The sequence below is a fragment of the Schistocerca piceifrons genome, chromosome 9, assembly GCF_021461385.2.
Source record: "Schistocerca piceifrons isolate TAMUIC-IGC-003096 chromosome 9, iqSchPice1.1, whole genome shotgun sequence".
NCBI classification, from domain to species: Eukaryota; Metazoa; Arthropoda; class Insecta; order Orthoptera; family Acrididae; genus Schistocerca; species Schistocerca piceifrons.
The window spans coordinates 97,060,832-97,078,908 of NC_060146.1; the positions used below are offsets into that span (position 1 = coordinate 97,060,832).

Below are 18,077 nucleotides of genomic sequence, written 5' to 3' on the forward strand. Positions count from 1 at the left end.
TATGTGGTCGTCGTCGATGACGTCGGCCACCGGTGTGAAGTTTGCCGCAAATGCGTCAGCCAGGACGCCGGCTTTCGCGTCGGGGTCGCTGGCGAAGTCGCTCCCGACCTGTAAAGGTGTTATTCGCTGTCGCCGGCGTAGGAAGGACTTTACCACCCTCCAGGCACTGCCATCCTCAGGATTGAGGGTAGACACAAGGTCTTCCTATTCCTGGTTCCGGTGTTGCTCGACTGCTGCCTTAATTTCCCGTCTCATGCGGTTTAAGCGGCGCTTCGTGTCTGGTTGGCGAGTGAGCTGCCATTCACGAAACAGTCGGTTCTTCTCGTTGATCGCTTCCAGGATGGGGCGCGGTAGCTGTCGCGAGAAGTCTAGTGGTCCTTGGCGAGGTCTCGGCGTGGCTTCCTTCGTTGCTCGGAGTGTTCTTCGGGTGAAGAACGCTAGGGCGGCGTCTGCCCCTACCACGGCGGAGTTTGGGGCGTCCTCGAGCAGTTGGAGGGCTTTCGTTTGAAAGCGTTCTGCGTCGAGCCTGCGATAGCTCGGACGGCTGTCTGGAAGAGAAGCCCCGACCACGACGAGGCCAAAAGTGACCAGTACGTGGTCGGAGGAGATGACGTTACGCGTCTCAGCAGTCGCGCTCGATGCCCTTCAGAAGAGCAATATCGAGCACGTCCGGTTGTCCCCGTGCAGGGAGAATTTTTTTTTTTTTTTTTTTTTTTTTTGCATGTTTCATTCCAGTCCCTTATGGGGAGATGCGGGCCTAATGCCATTTTGACGCCTTAGCTTATCTTATTTGATTCTGTTTGGACTCTCTTTACTTCCAACATTGGGTGGATTTCTTATATACTATTCTGACATGCTGTTCCTATTTGATATTTGCATTCTATTGATTTCTAATTCTTTACTGTTGTATTCAGCTGTCAGGTAGCCTAATGTTTTCTTTTTTTTTTTGTCTGTCGGCTCATTGTCAGTGTTATTTATGTCCGTCAGTAAATCCCGTGGAGTGTCCTCTGCGGCCGTCGTAGAAGGGTCTAGTGTCCACTTGTGGTGCGACTCCTTCATGGAGTTAAGTAATGGTTGCCCTGCGTCGCTCAGTTGAAAACCTGTGTCTCGGTTTATGAGATTGTCCGTTACGCGAATTTCAATGGCATCCTTGAAGATGCTGTCCCATTAGAAACTGGCAGGGGCAAGAATCTTGGTCTCTTTGTATTTCGCTTTGTGTCCAGTTACCGAGCAGTGTTCTGCCAGTGCCGATCTGGTGAGCTGGCCTAGGCGCGAGTGGCGTTGGTGTTTTTTTGCAGCGGTCATCGACTGTTCGGATTGTTTGACCGATGTAGGATTCGCCGCAACCTCATGGAATATTATATACGCCTGCTTCCTTGAGGACAAATCCGTCTTTCACTGTCCCCAGTACGGCCCGTATCTCAGATGGTGGTCGGAAGACCGTGTCAGCTTTGTGTTGTTTTAGCAGTCTCCCAATTTTTGATGTCGCATTGCCTGCATACGTTAGAAAAGCAAGGCTTGTTTACTCATCTTTAGACTGTTCTTCATCTGGGGTTTCTGCAGTGTTTCCGTCGTCTGAGGGTGGTCTGAATCTGTCGTTTGCTGTATTCTTGTGAAACACATTTTCTAGGGGTTTGAGTTTTTTGTGCAGCCATTGTTCGTCCGAAATCGAGTGTGCCCTATGAACCAGTGTGTTTAGCATCCCGTTGAGTTGTGCAGGATGGTGGTAACTCGAGGCGTGTAGATATAGGTCCGTATGTGAGGGCTTGCGGTACAGTTAGTCCACATGAACTGCCTCCTCTCCAAAACTCTCCATACATAAGAAGGCTATCACTGGTGAGAGAGGGCTCCCTATAGCCACACCGTCGGTTTGCTCAAAGCATTGGCCGTTGAAGACGAAGTAGGTGGATGTAAGTACGTGCCTGAACAGTTGTGTGCAAGGAAGGGCAGCTCGTTTCGTGTTATCGAGCAATAGGAGTGAGAGTGTCACTGATACGATACGCGAGTTGAGGTGGCAGTCACTGAAACAGTCTTTGCGACGAGATCTATTTACGAAATTTCAATCACCAAATTTCTCTTCTGAATACAAAAAATATTTTGTTGACACCCTTCTACGTAGGGAGAAATGATCATCATAATAAAATAAGAGAAATCAGAGCTCGGATGGAAAGATTTAGGTGTTCCTTTTTCCCATGCGCCATTCGAGAGTGTAATGATAGAGAAGTAGTATGAAAATGGTTCGATGAACCCTCTGACAGACACTTAAGTGTGAATTGCAGAGTAACCATGTAGATGTAGATGTAGCAAAAGTCTCTTACTGATGAAGCTTGAACGTGGCAGGGAAGACAGAAAATCTGAAAAGGGAAACGCAAAGTTTTAGTCTAGATATCGCAGGGATCAGTAAAGTGAAGTGGAAAGAAGACAAGGATTTCTGGTCAGATGAGTATAGAGTAATATCAACAGCAGCAGAAAATGCTATAACGGGAGTAGGAGTCGTTATGAATAGGACGGTAGGGCAGAAAGTGTTACGGTCAACAGTTCAGTGATAGGGATATTCTTATCCGAATCGACAGTAAACCAACACCGACAACGATAGTTCAGGGATACATGCCGACGATGAAGAAGAAGATATAGTGAAAGTATATGAGGACAGTGTATGGTCAGACAGAGATTCCAACAACAGATGCTGGATTGTAAGGCGTAACCAGGAGAAGGTACAGACTCAGATCACAGTATTAGGGATGAAGAGTAGACTGAAATTTAAGACGTTAGACAGGAAGAATCAATACGCAAAGAAGTGGGATACGGAAGTACTAAGGAATGACGAGATATGCTTGAAGTTCGCTAAGGTAATGCTATAGATACAGTACAATCGAAGTCGGATGGGCGTCTCTAAAAAGGGCAATCACGGAAGTTGGAAAGAAAAACATAGATAGAAAAAAGGTAACTGTGAAGAAACCAAGGCTAACAGAAGAAATACTTCAGTTGATCGATGAAAGAAGGAAGTACAAAAACGTTCAGGGAAATTCAGGAACACAGAAATACAAGTCGCTGAAGAATGAAATTAATAGTATGTACAAGGAAGCTGAGGGGAAATGGCTGAATGAAAAATTGTGAGGAAATTGAAAAAGAAATGACTGTCGGAAGGACTGCCTCAGCGCATAGAAACGTCACATTACCTTAGGTGAAAGTAAAAGCAAGGGTGGTAAGATAGTGCAACGAGAATTCGACTGTTAAATGCAGAGGAGTGAGCGGATGGATAGAAAGAGCACATTGAAGGCCTCCATGTGGGGGAAGATTTGTCTGATGTGATAAAAGAAGAAACAGGAGTCGACTTAGAACAGGTAGGAGATCCAGTACAAGAATCAGATTTTAAAACAGCTTTGGAACTCGTTAAGATCAAATAAGGCAGGAGCTTTAGATAACATTCCATTAGAATTTCTAAAATCATTGGGGAAAGTGTCAACAAAACGAGTATTCAAATTGGTGTGTAGAATGTATGAGTCTGCGACATACCATCTGACTTTCGGAAAAATATCATCCACACAATTCCGAAGACTACAAGACAGCACAAGTGCGAACATTATCGTACAATCAACTTAACAGCTCGTGCGTCCAAGCTGCTGATGATAATAATATACAGAAGATAGGGAAAGAAAATTGAGGATGTGTTGCATGACGATCAGTTTGGCTTTAGGAAACATAAAGACACCTGAGAGGCAATTCCGACGTTGCGGTTGTCAGTGGTAGCAAGACTAAAGAAAAATCAAGACACGTTTATAGGATATGTCGACGTGGAAAAAACTCTCGACTGTTTAAAATGGTGCAAGGTGTTCGAAATGCTGGGAAAAATAGGGGTAAGCTAATGGGAGAGACGGGTAATACACAACTTGTACAAGAGCCAAGAGGGACTAATAACAGTGGACGACCAAGGATGAAGTGATCGGATTAAGAATAAGGCAGGGACGTAGTCTTTCCCCCCTGCTCTTCAATCTCTACATCGAGGAAGCAATGATGGAAATAAAAGAAAGGTTGAGGAGTGAAATAAAAATTCAAATTTAAAGGATACCAACGATACCACTCGCTGACGACGTTGGTACCCTGAGTGAAACTGAAGAAGAATTACAGGATCTGCTGAATGGAATGAACAGTCTAATGAGTACAGAATATGGATTGAGAGTAAATCGAAGCAGAAGTGGCAGAAATGAGAAAAGTGGGAAACATGACATCAGGATTGATGGCCACGAAGTAGATGGAGTTAAGGAATTACGCTAGCTAGTCAGCAAAATAACCAATGACGGACGGAGCAAGAACATCGAAAGCAGACTAGCACTGACAAATAGGGCATTCCTGGCCAAAAGAAGTTCACTAGTATCCAACATAGGCCTTAATTTGAGAAAGAAATTTCTGAGACTGTGCGTTTGGAGCACAGCGTTGTGCAGTAGTGAAACATGGGACTGTGGGAAAACCGGAACAGAAGAGATTCGAAGCATTTGAGATGTGGTGCTACAGACGAATGATGAAAATTAAGTGGACTGATAACGTAAGGAATGAGGAGGCTCTGCGCAAAATGGGAAAGGAATTTATGGAAACACTGACAAGAAGGAATTTATGGAAACACTGACAAGAAGAAGGGACAGGACAATAGGACATCTGTTAAGACATCAGGAATGACTTCCACTGTAGTAGAGGGAGCTGTAGAGGACAAAAACTGTAGACAGAGATTGCAGTAAATCCTGAAAATAATTGCGGACGTAGGTTCCAAGTGCTGCTCTGACATGGGCAGGCCACGACGTTTGGAACGCGGATTTACTTCAAACTTCGCACACTCGGAGTACTCCATTACGACAACAAAATGTGTAACCAGTAGCGCGTACTTCTCAAGCGTTACTGAGAAAATCGCAAGATAATTTCGGTCGTCAAGTATATACCTGTGTGTGGCCGTTTTTACCATGAAGCGGCGGCAGCTGAGTGGGTGGCGTTCAAGGCCCGTAATCACTGGATCGCTGGATCGAGTCCCGTTCGTCACTCTTTTTATTTCTAACACAATTTTCTTTACTAGTTACAATTGATATAATCGGAAAAATACATGTAATCGGATGAACTTTTATTAAATTTACAATGTTATTTGGCAGTATACAAATTTTTGTTATCACAAATAATATAATATTCATAACTATCGACTAGTAAACGACCAAACGCATAAAGTGATACTGAAAATGTGTGCTTGTCCGTGTCTTCAAAACTGTTCGTATTTAATCGAAAATTGCCTCTTGAAGACGCTATTAAAATACACTCGACACTGCATGATCAATTATCAGCGCCGATATTTGAGGAAATGCTGCGTCATGCATGGTTTTCTTCCCAATTCTTGGCTGAAAGAGAGGTTTTTGAAAATTTTAACGAGGTTTGTTTTTCCACGTAAAATCTCAAAAGACCTTGCGTATGCGGAACCAGCATTTATTCAATGCAGCTGGTGCCGTTTAACTTTATGTTTTCCATGTTTTTACGAAAAATACCATTCTGCCATTGTACTCGTAATGCCGAAAGCGACGATTAATTGTACATCTTTCGAAAGCCGTCTGTGCTGGTCAAATCTTGGAGGTAACAAGTAGTTTCGGGCTCCTTCCAGGTATAAGTGATTTCTCAAATCACGGACAAGCAGACATTTTCAGTATCACTTTATGCGTTTGGTCGTTTACTAGTCGATAGTTATGAATGTTATATTATTTGTGACAATAAAAATTTGTAGACTGCCAAATAACATCGCAAATTTAATAAATGTTCATCCGATTACAAGCATTTTTCCCATTATATCAATTGTAATGCAAATAGTAAAGAAAACGACTGTGTTAGAAATAAAAAAAAACTGACGAACGGGACTCGATCCAGCGATCAGGGGCTTGAACGCTACCCACTCGGCTGCCGCCGCTTCATGGTAATAACGGCCACGCACAGATATATACTTGACGACCGAAATTATCTTGCGATTTTCTCAATAACGCTTGAGAAGTATGCGCTACTGCTTACAAATCTTGTTGTCCTAAAGGAGTACTACGAGTGTGAGAAGTTTGAAGTAAATCCGCCTTCCAAACGTCGTGGCCTCCCCTTGTGAGATGAAGAGGTTGGCACAAGAGATGAGTTCGTGGTGGGTCGCATCAAATGAGTGAGAAGACTGATGACAAAAAAAAAAAAAAAAAAAAAAAAAAAAAAAAAAAAAAACTGTGATATACGTGAATATTGCATTCAAAATGTGCCGCGAACACAGATAGTAGTGAATAAGTCATAAAATAAAGTGTTATGGTTTAGGCGCCAGTTTTCCTGAATGAACAACGAAAATTAAGTAAGCGACGAACATATTTCATCTTTTTGTGGGGGATGTCAGCGAGGAAGAGTTTCGTAAAGGTTTGAAATCACGTGTAAAGTCTGCAAAAAGTCACTAGTGCTCTCATTCACAGATGCTGGATGAATGAAGTATGGCTACTTCCGCGTCATGAGGTACACTTCTTTTCTCCCGCACCCGAAACTCTTTGGTTTTTAGAAATATATAAGATAACCTGTTTTAATTCAAGGTACAAGCAACCCTCTTTGCAAATTTTATCTATACACTTGCAGCCGTTTCAGCGTGAAGGGGTAACAGACATACTACAACGCACAAAAACTTTCATTTTTATAATATATGTAAGATACAGAGTGACAATTATTGAACTATGTGAAAAACAAACCTAAATTAGTTACTAACTACTTCGTACATACACTTTATTCAACATGTAAACGTCACTACCCCTTTTCGGATGTAGGTTGTGACGTGTTCGATATGCGTGCCATCATTGGCGATTATGTGACGCAGACGAATAGCGAAATTCTACACTAGCCGGTGAAGTGTCGGAACATCGACGCTGTCGATGACCTCCTGAATGCCTGGTTTCAGCTCAGCATTGGTTTTGGGGTTATTGCTGTACACATTGTCTTTAATATAGCCTCACAAAGATTAGTCGTATGTGTTCAGATCCAGATATGGCGGCAAATCGAGACCCATGCCAGTGGCCTCTGGGTGCCCCAGAACACGAATGCGGTCCTCAAACTGCTCCTCCAGGGCATCAAACACTCTCCTGCTTCTATGGCGGTCGAGTTCCGCCTTTCGTGAAGCACATATTGTCAAAAGTCAGGATGACTTTGGAAAATGGGGTTGAAACCATTTTCCACAACCTTCATGTACCGTTCGGTAGTTACCGTCCCTCCGGAACCCACCGATTCCATATTCTGCTAACAGTCATGGGATTTCGACTAACGCGAGCAGCAGTGTCGCGATACGACAAACCGCAATCGCGATAGGCTACAATCCGACCTTTATCAAAAACGGAAACGTGATGGTACGTATTTCTCTTCCTTACACGAGGCATCACGACAACGTTTCACCAGGCAACGCCGGTCAACTGCTTTTTCTGTTTGAGAAATCGGTTGGAAACTTTCCTCATGTCAGCACGTTGTAGGTGTCGCCACCGGTGACAACCTTGTGTGAATACTGTGCAAAGTTCATCATTTGCATATCACAGCATCTTCTTCGTGTCAGTTAAATTTCGCGTTTGTAGCACGTCATCTTCGTGGTGTAGCAATTTTAATAGCCAGTAGTGTACTTAAACCTAACTAACCTAAGGACGTCACACACATCCCTGCCTGAGGCAGGATTCGGACCTGCGACCGTAGCAGCCACGCGGTTCTGGACTGAAGCACCTAGAACCGCTCGGGCACAGCGGCCGGCGCTCCAATGATGAGAATCGTATCATCGGGCCAGAATCAACTGATCTCCAGAGGTTGCAAATACCGCTTCAGTTGTAAATTTCGTTTATTATCAGGTATCGTTACTGGCAGTGGACGTGTACTATACTCGGGGTGCTACCTATGAGTGCAACTGTATCGGTAATTTCAACCTCTGGTTAATGCTCAGTTGCGGATGTTCTTCCAACAGGATTGTAACTGAGTTCCGTACCTACCGTGTCAATAACATGCCAAGCCTGGTCAGACGATTATTGCCATGGAAGGTACGTAATTCAGTTAATTTTCGCCCGCTACTAACAATTCTGTTCAGTGCTTATGAAAGCAGTTGTGGATGGCTGGTTACGTTTTGGTCCTGAAGACGACACCATTTGGTGTTGAAACTGGTGACATTTGTTAAAAAATAGTAGTCGACGGTGGATTTAAATACAGCCGCTGGTTTTGTTATCATTATTCAAGTACTTCGTTCCGTCTGCTGTCCCACTTTCCTTGATGGATTACCAGAGACTTCAGTGTAAGGCTGCGTGGGGTCTGCGCCACACTCGAAGCTTACCATCAGGTCTTACCAATTGAAATCGGGACTCATTTGAGGAGGCCACGGTTTTCCAATCGCCTAGGGTCCAACCGATGTAGTCACGAGGCCAGGACAGGCGTTGCAGGCGGTGTTGTGCTGTCAGCAAAGGCACTCGCGTCGGCCGTTTGCTGCCATAGCCCATTAACGCTAGATTTCGCCACATTGTCCTAACGGGTACACCCGTCGTACGTCCCACATTGATTTCTGCGGTTATTTGACATAGTGTTGCTTGACAAACTGCCTATTGGCTTCTGTCTCGAGTTCTTCGGCCGACGTTCATCTGATGATTTTACTGACGTTTCGCCAACACGAGTGGCTGCCATTGTCAAAGCTTCACCCTCCATTGCTGGTGGTGAACTGGAGCTCCATTTCACCAACGGCAATGGAGGGTGAAACTTTGTCAATGGCAGTCACTCGTGCTGGCGAAACGTCAGTAGAATCATCAGATGAACGTCGGCCGAAGAACCCGAGACAGAAGCCACTAGGCGGTTTCTCAACAAGTGGCCGCGAAATCCTTAACAATAATGTAGCTTGTCTGTTAGCCGTGACGACTGTACGCAAAGACTGCTGCTGTCGGTCGTTAGGTGAAGACATTCGGCCACTACGTTATCAGTGGTGAAAGGTAATGCTTGACATCTGGTATTCTCAGCACACTTGTGTCACTGTTGATCTCTAAATACTGAATTCCCCAACGATCTCCGAAACGGAATGTCTGATGCTGGGAGCTCCAACTAGCATTCTGCGTTCCAAGTCTTTTAATCCCCGTCATATGCGCATAATCACGTCGGAAAGCTTCTCACGTGGGTACAAATGACAGCTTCACCAACACATTTGCCTTTTATACCTTGTGCAAGGGGATACTGATTTAATCTGTAGACGGGGTGTTCCATTGATAGTGACCGGGCCAAATATCGCACGAAGTAAGCATCAAACGAAAAAGCTACAAAGAACATAACTCGTCTAGCTTGAAGGGGAAAACCAGATGGTGCTATGGTGTGCCCTCTAGATGGCGCTGCCATAGGTCAACGGACATCAACAAATAGGAACCCCCATTTTTTATTACGTATTTCTGTAGTATGTAAAGAAGTATGAACGTTTTAGTTGGACCACTTTCTTCGCTTTGTGATAGATGGCGCTGTAATAGTCAAAAACGTGTAAGTACGTGGTATGACGTAACATTCCGCCAGTGTGGACGGTACTTGCTTCGTGATACATTACCCGTGTTAAAATGGACCGTTTACCAATTGCGGAAAAGGTCGATATCGTGTTGATGTATGGCTACTGTGATCAAAATGCCCGACGGGCGTGTGCTATGTATGCTGCTCGGTATCCTGGACGACATCATCCAAGTGTCCGGACCGTTCGCCGGATAGTTAGGTTATTTAAGGAAACAGGAAGAGTGCAGCCAGATGTGAAACGTCAACCACGGCCTGCAATAAATGATGACGCCCAAGTAGGTGTTTTAAATGCTTTCGTGGCTAACCCGCATGTCAGTAGCAGCCAAATTGCGCGAGAATCGGGAATCTCATAAACGTCGGTGTTGAGAATGCTACATCAACATCGATTGCACCCGTACCATATTTCTATGCACGAGGAATTGCTTGACGACGACTTTGAACGTCGTGTACAGTTCCGCCACTGGGCACAAGAGAAATTACGGGACGATGACAGATTTTTTGCACGCGTTCTATTTAGCGACGAAGCGTCATTCGCCAACAGCGGTAACGTAAACCGGCATAATATGCACTATTGGGCAAGGGAAAATCCACGATGGTTGCGACAAGTGGAATATCATCGATCTTGGCGGGTTAATGTATGGTGCGGCATTACGGGAGGAAGGATAATTGGCCCCCATTTTATCGATGGCAGTCTTAATGGTGCAATGTATGCAGATTTCTACGTAATGTTGTAGCGATGTTACTAGAAGATGTTTCACCGCATGACAGAATGGCGATGTACTTCCAACATTATGGATGTCCGGAACATGGCTCGCGTGCGGTTGAAGCGGTATTGAATAGCATGACATGTGGATTGCATGACAGGTGCATTGGACGTCGAAGCACCACACCATGGCCCGCACGTTCAACGAATCTGACGTCCCCGGATTTTTTTCTGTGGGGAAAGTTGAAGGATATTTGCTATCGTGATCCACCGACAACGCCTGACAACATGCGTCAGCGCATTGTTAAAGCATGTGCGAACATTACGGAAGCCGAACTACTCGTTGTTGAGAGGAATGTCGTTACATATACTGCCAAATGCATTGAGGTTAACGGACATCATTTTGAGCATTTATTGCATTGATGTGGTAGTTGCAGGTAATCACGCTGTAACAGCATGAGTTCTCAGGAGTGATAAGTTCACAAAGGTACATGCATCACATTGGAACAAGCGAAATAAAATGTTCAAACGTACCAACGTTCTGTATTTTAATACAAAAAACCTACCTGTTACCAACCGTTCGTCTAAAATTGTGAGCCATATGTTTGTGACAATTACAGCGCCATCTTTCACAAGGCGAAAAGAGTGGTCCAACTAAAACATTCATATTTCTTTACGTACTTCACGAATATGTAATAAAAAATCGGGATTCCTATTTAAAAAAAGGGCAGTTGATATCCGTCTGACTTATGGCAGCGCCATCTAGCGGGCCAAACATAGCGTCATCTGGTTTCCCCTTTAAGCTAGACGAGTTTCGTTCTTTGTAGTTTTCTCGTTTGACGCTTATTTCGTCAGATATTTGGCCCGGTCAGGATCAATAGATCACCCTGTATATGCATATCGCCATCACCTCTGTTTAATACTAGCTAACAAAATATTGCCTGAATTGTCTACATGCATGAAGATGACTGAAAGCGTTGAAACATCTCTGTGAAGTCGTTTCATAAGACGCTTGTCGAACTCTGTACAACCTATTCATTTTACTGCCTGATTTTAGCTCAATTTATGAACTCTTTCAGAAAGACTGAGCACTCTAATAAGGCTTAATGATTATTATATGTGTGATTTAATGTGTGTTTTTGTGGGAATCGCTGAATATGTCATCGTCTGCTGGGGCAGACGATGTTTCTTCTCGTTCAAACGAGAGCACAGGATGACTAACTTATGTTTCCAATACCTGAACAGAGACGTTTTCCCATCTTAGTCGACGGCTGTGTCGAAGGCTGTTTTTGTGTGTGAGGTTGGTGACGGAGGGCTACCCTTCTGGTAGCTTCCGTTGCACGAGGAGCTGGGTAATCTGGAAAGAGAAAGGGGCACTCTACGGTGAACGCTTGGTGAGTACGGATCGTAGCTCTTAAGGGGGGTTTCAGGTGATAGGAATCAGGTTGAGCTAGGACTTCATTATGTTTAACTGGTGAAATACTTAAAAACTTCAGATTAACTGAAGCGTGTGAAGCGAGTTATTTTTTAATGATTTTTTAATCTTATATTTTGTGGAAATTGCTTTTGTCTGTGTGTGCCGATTTTGTGCCACGTGTTTGGTAATCAATGACCCTTCTGGTTCACCACGGCACCGCAATAGGATTTAACAGTTTGCTTGTTTAATGAGCTACAACTTCTGCATGAATATCTCTTCTTTCGTGCGCTTTCTACAAAGCAGCACAACAGTTTGAGTCAGAATGCACCACGTGCCCTAGTCCCGCCTTTAGCAAGAAGCAGACGCAGTTAGTATGTTAAACAATGTTCGCACAGCCTTATGTATCGGCTAAACCTCTGTCCAGAATAGAGCATACGTATAATCGTAATGCAAATCTCACTTAGATATTGTTACGGTATTAATGCAAAGGAGATGATAGTATAATTGTCTCCCGCACCCGTCAGCTGTGTTTCTTCTTGCTGTAGTTAAATTGTGCTGTGTTTCATTCTCACGTAATTCTTACTTAAATATTTCGAGTCACGCATCAGTTATGTGTACTTAGGATGTGCAAGCCAATATTTAATTACAATACATAATCTACGTGAAGATAATTTATTTGGTGTCGATCTTACCCCCTTACTCCGATTTCGAATCCTGTATTAATCAAGTGGCTTTATGAAACTTCCTGGCAGATTAAAACTGTGTGCCCGACCGAGACTCGAACTCGGAACCTTTGCCTTTAGCGGGCAAGTGCTCTACCATCTGAGCTACCGAAGCACGACTCACGCCCGATCCTCACAGCTTTACTTCTGCCAGTACCTCGTCTCCTACCTTCCAAACTTTACAGAAGCTCTCCTGCGAACCTTGCCGAACCAGGACTCCTGAAAGAAAGGATACTGCGGAGATATGGCTTAGCCACAGCCTGGGGGATGTTTCCAGAATGAGATTTTCACCCTGCAGCGGAGTGTGCGCTGATATGAAACTTCGTGGCAGATTAAAACTACGTGCCCGACCGAGACTCGATCTCGGGACCTTTGCCTTTAGCGGGCAAGTGCTCTACCATCTGAGCTACCGAAGCACGACTCACGCCCGATGCTCACAGCATTACTTCTTCCAGTACCTCGTCTCCTACCTTCCAAACTTTACAGAAGCTCTCCTGCGAACCTTGCAGAACCAACACTCTTGAAAGAAAGGATACTGCGGAGACATGGCTTAGCCACAGCCTGCGGGATGTGTCCAGAATGAGATTTTCACTCTGCAGCGGAGTGTGCGCTGATATGAAATTTCCTGGGAGATTGAAACTGTGAGCCCGACCGAGACTCGAACTCCCGTATATGGCTCGACGAGAAACCTCGTGGAGATAGTAATACGTTACAACGTTTCGCCGGACACACTGACGTGTTGATAGCTTGCAAGACCCTCGAGTATCGGTACATCGCGGTGGGTGCCATGCTTCGCCTGATAACAAGCTGGACGCTGGGACCCTGGAGGCTCGGGTTCGAGGAGTGCGACGACGGCCTCGCTGCTCTCGCCGGCCTCACTGACGCCACGGACAGCGACCAGCTCACCATGGACCTCGCGTGCTTCGTCGCTGCCGACTGCATCGACTCCTGCTCTGCGTCGGGGTACGTACGCCACTGAGAGCCCCAACCACTAATCTTACTTCTACTACCCTTGTACTCTTCTTACATTTGTTCGTACACTGCCATTCACTTTTCCTATACCTCGAGACAACATTCCATTAGAACTAATGACGGCCTTGGGAGAGCCAGTCATGACAGAACTCTACCATCTGGTGAGCAAGGTGTATGAGACAGGCTAAATTCCCTAAGACTTCAATAAGAATATAATAATTCCAATCCCAAAGAAAGCAGGTGTTGACAGATGTGAAAATTAGCGAACTATCAGTTTAATAAGTCACAGCTGCAAAATGCTAACGCGAATTCTTTATAGACGAATGGAAAAACTGGTAGATGTCGACCTCGGGGAAGATCGGTTTGGAATCCGTAGAAATGTCGGAACACGTGAGGCAATACTGACCTTACGACTTATCTTAGAAGAAAGACTAAGGAAAGGCAAACCTACGTTTCTAGCATTTGTAGACTCAGAGAAAGCTTTTGGCAATGTTGACTGGAATACTCTCTTTCAAATTCTGAAGGTGGCAGGGGTAAAATACAGGGAGCGAAAGGCTATTTACAAATTGTACAGAAACCAGATGGCAGTTATAAGAGTCGAGGGGCATGAAAGGGAAGCAGGAGTCGGGAAGGGAGTGAGACAGGGTTGTAGCCTCTCCCCGATGTTATTCAATCTGCATATTGAGCAAGCAGTAAAGGAAACGAAAGAAATATTCGGAGTAGGTATTAAAAACCATGGAGAAGAAATAAAAACTTTGAGGTTCGCCGACGACATTGTAATTCTGTCAGAGACAGCAAAGGACTTGGAAGAGCAGTTGAACGGAATGGACAATGTCTTGAAAGAAGGATATAAGATGAACATCAACAAAAGCAAAACGAGGATAATGGAATGTAGTCGAATTAAGTCGGGTGATGCTGAGGGTATTAGATTAGGAAATGAGACACGTAAAGTAGAACAGGCGTTTTGCAGGTTGGGGAGCAAAATAACTGATGATGGTCGAAGTAGAGAGGATATAAAATGTAGACTGGCAATGGCAAGGAAAGCGTTTCTGAAGAAGAGAAATTTGTTAATATCGAGTATAGATTTAAGTGTCAGGAAGTCGTTTCTGAAAGTATTTGTATGGAGTGTAGCCATGCATGGAACTGAAACATGGACGTTAAATAGTTTGGACAGGAAGAGAATAGAAGCTTTCGAAATGTGGTGCTACAGAAGAATGCTGAAGATTAGATGGGTAGATCACGTTACTAATGAGGAGGTATTGAATACAATAGGGGAGAAGAGGAGTTTGTGGCACAACTTGACAAGAAGTAGGGACCGGTTGGTAGGGCAGCTTCTGAGGCATCAAGGGATCACAAATTTAGCACTGGAGGGCAGTGTGGAGCGTAAAATATCAAGTTGATTTTAGGATCCGGCAGCAAACCCGAAGAGACTTTCAAGATTTATTACGCCGGGAAAGCCTACGTAATCAGAACTGACTGTAGCTCTGATGATGTCATCAATTCGGCGAGAAAGAGGATCCAACAGGCTTCAGATTACAGCCAGCTGAGGCCGTTCCCTGATGTTTTGAACCCTTAGAGGGACCGAACTGCAGGGGCGTTGAGTGGTAGGTTTGAGCCGCTTTTCCAATTAGTCCCAGAGATCGTCGATGGCATTAGATCAGGTGATACTGTATGCCAGTCGAGATGAGATAGGGTACTTGAGTTTTTGTCAAACCAGCAACGTACTCCGCTTTTCTCATCTTGCAAGATGGGACGCCATATCTCCCACGGGAAAGTGCTTGAGAAGCAATAATTGTGACCTGGTAGTCGAGGGAAGGCAGGATTCGGTTACGATTGTGGACGGGGACATAATCAGTCATTATTGGTTGCCCTTTACAGTTACACTCAATTTATTTTAAGTCATCAATTCCCGAGGCAACAATAAATAAAAAAATACCACACGCTATTAATCAAGAAATAAGCAACAGTGTAAATAATAGTGTTTTCAGAGAGTTACAATGTGGCAAATCACCATTAAATACAGATACAACAGATAATGTTTTAAAAGCAAGCCACTGTGATCTGGACAGAAGGCCTTACTCACCAGGAATGGCAATAAATTAAGAATTGTTTAAAACTCGCTGCAACTTGCAAATTACAGGTATTGAAATATTAAAGGCAAGTCGCCACAAAAACAGCAGACGGCATCAGTCGCCAAGAATGGCAGTAAATAAGTTTTTAAAGGCTTACTGCGTAAATATAAATACCAAATTAGAATTTTAAAGCAAATAACCACAATCACAGCTTAATGCCTTACACGCCAGGAACGGCAATAATACAAAAAAATTGAAAGCTGCTGTAAAACAGCAAATAGCAGAAGTTAATTAAGAAAACAAGCAACTGATCCAGACGGTGCTCCAGGAATCAACCTCTGAGGAGGTCCGGCAACAAACACTTTCGCGAGCGATAAGATAGCCAGACAAGAGTTGCATGCACTTTACAAGATAGTAACTCACACTAGTGGCAGTCTAACGAATGACTAATGATAATCTTGCTGAAGCTACCTGACGTCCGATAAATCAAATGCAACGATGGAACAATACGCAAAAACCGGAACCGGCGGTGTGCACTACGACGAGAATAGTGTGTTTAGAGCGCCCAGAACGAGAAAGGAATCACTACCATCAGTGTAGAAGAATCACCAACCGGCCTACAATCAAGAAAGCTGTCAAAGCTATACGCCTTACCGGACAGCAGCTGCAAGGCGAGGAAATGTACGCTGCCGTTACATACACTAACCCGCTGGGCAGGTAACTAGTGCGTTAGCGGCCACCACGCAAGAAAAATTGCCGTTGGTTGAACTTAACAAATTGTAAGAGGTTGAACGCAGTAAATAGTAATAAGAAGTCGAGGAAAGCTAATCAGATCCGCCTTCCCCAAGCACTCGACTCGCTGCTCTTCGTCTCGCCGACGCTAAGAGCAGCAACACGAATCTAAGTCACTGGAGAATCGCGAGATGTCACAATGGTGGAGGTTTCTCTACTTGGAATGAAATGCACTCATCTTAAAGCTTGCTGGATCCGGTTTATGATGAAGTCGTGCACTCTGGTGACCACAACCCTTCCATCCATGAGTCTACATCTACATCTACATTTATACTCCACAAACCACCCAACTGTGTGTGGCGGAGGGCACTTTACGTGCCACTGTCATTACCTCCCTTTCCTGTTCCAGTCGCGTATGGTTCGCGGGAAGAACGACTGCCAGAAGTAACTGCTACCAGTGTTTGTTCCGCTATCATATAATCATATAATACAGGATCCTTCTTTCTATGTATTCGCAATACATTACATTTGTCTATGTTAAGGGTCAGTTGCCACTCCCTGCACCAAGTGCCTATCCGCTGCAGATCTTCCAGCATTTCGCTACAGTTTTCTAATGCTGCAACTTCTCTGTATACTACAGCATCATCCGCGAAAAGCCGCATGGAACTTCCGACACTATCTACTAGGTCATTTATATAAACTGTGAAATGTCCATGCGTGGCGTCAGCGGTCACAGCGTGTTCTGGCACTGCGCGGACCTGGCTCCTCCTGTCCGCAACCGAACTCGCCCACTCACACGACCCGGGAAAACAAAGACGTCGCCCCAAATATAGGGCTCAATAATAAAACAGAGGTAATCAAGGACAGGGGTTTATTCGGACCACAGTTGAGAAATTTAATAACAAAGTAAAAATTCTTCTTAACAAAAAGTTATTACAACTTCTCATACAGGCCTGGAACACTGCATAAACGTAGAGGGACATGAAGACTGTGCAACTGACCGCTAAGGACGGAGCTGAGCGTTCGGCGTTGTTGGCCGACAGGTGCGTCTCAGGGTGTCGATGCAAAGTCGTAGGTCCCACTGTGGCGCCTTCCGTCCGGGCTATGACTGATGGGCTGCTAAGAACCGGCGCAGTAATTGGCCTAGACCTCCGGTGCAGCGAACTGCCGACTTGTTGGTTTGCGCCAGGCTGTATATCAGGGACGCGGAAGAATTCATACCGATCCAGTTCTGCACACGTGACATGGCCGAGGAAATAGGTCCCTGGCACGAAGGACCACTGGCGAGGCTTCTCTTGCCGCCTGTCGTCCTTGTTCGACGTTGGCCGGGAAGGCTACGCCTTGCACGTATGCAACCCCGTAATGCTTCAGTGTCTAAGTGGTTGTCGATGCTTTTAGGCGAACGTAGGGTAAATGGCAGCATATTCGTCGTTAACATGTAGAAGGTAGAGCGTCTTCCGTAGCATAAGTAAGTAGCGTGAAGCGCACTTTGAATGTATCCCGATGACTGAAAGAGCCACGCGCACTTTGAATAAGAAAATGCTATCAGACATTGAAATCAGCGTAAAAGATTGGGTCGCCACCAACTCTAGCGACACAACAAAAAGCCGGTTGCGCTGAGTTGGAAAATTACTTAATTTATTCATACGAAAACTCACAAAAGAACATTCAATGTAATGTCACTGATAAAGAATGGAATGTAATTATTAATACGATCCACGCATTGTTCCGGTCAATCAAATATTGAATAAAGTAAAGAGAGCGCGAACACTGTGCATATGTGCAGCTTGCAGCAACATTGCTGAAAACAAGATCTATTCCAGAGCATTTGTTTTAAATAACAAAAGGCCACTAATTATTGGACCTGTGCACATGGCAACACTATGGATGGGCTAACAAGGAAAACAACACGGTAAATGGCGTAGTTAATT

General features: G+C 44.6%; 1 protein-coding gene across 1 annotated transcript in view; it reads left to right on the forward strand.

Annotated features, from left to right (window-relative positions):
• Positions 1 to 13,349, forward strand: part of LOC124716727 — a 196,940-nt gene extending 183,591 nt beyond the window's left edge. The window contains exon 8 of the mRNA XM_047243270.1: positions 13,117 to 13,349. Coding sequence (XP_047099226.1) covers positions 13,117 to 13,349 — 233 coding nt within the window. The remainder of the gene's footprint in view (positions 1 to 13,116) is intronic.
• Positions 13,350 to 18,077: the final 4,728 nt, after the last annotated feature.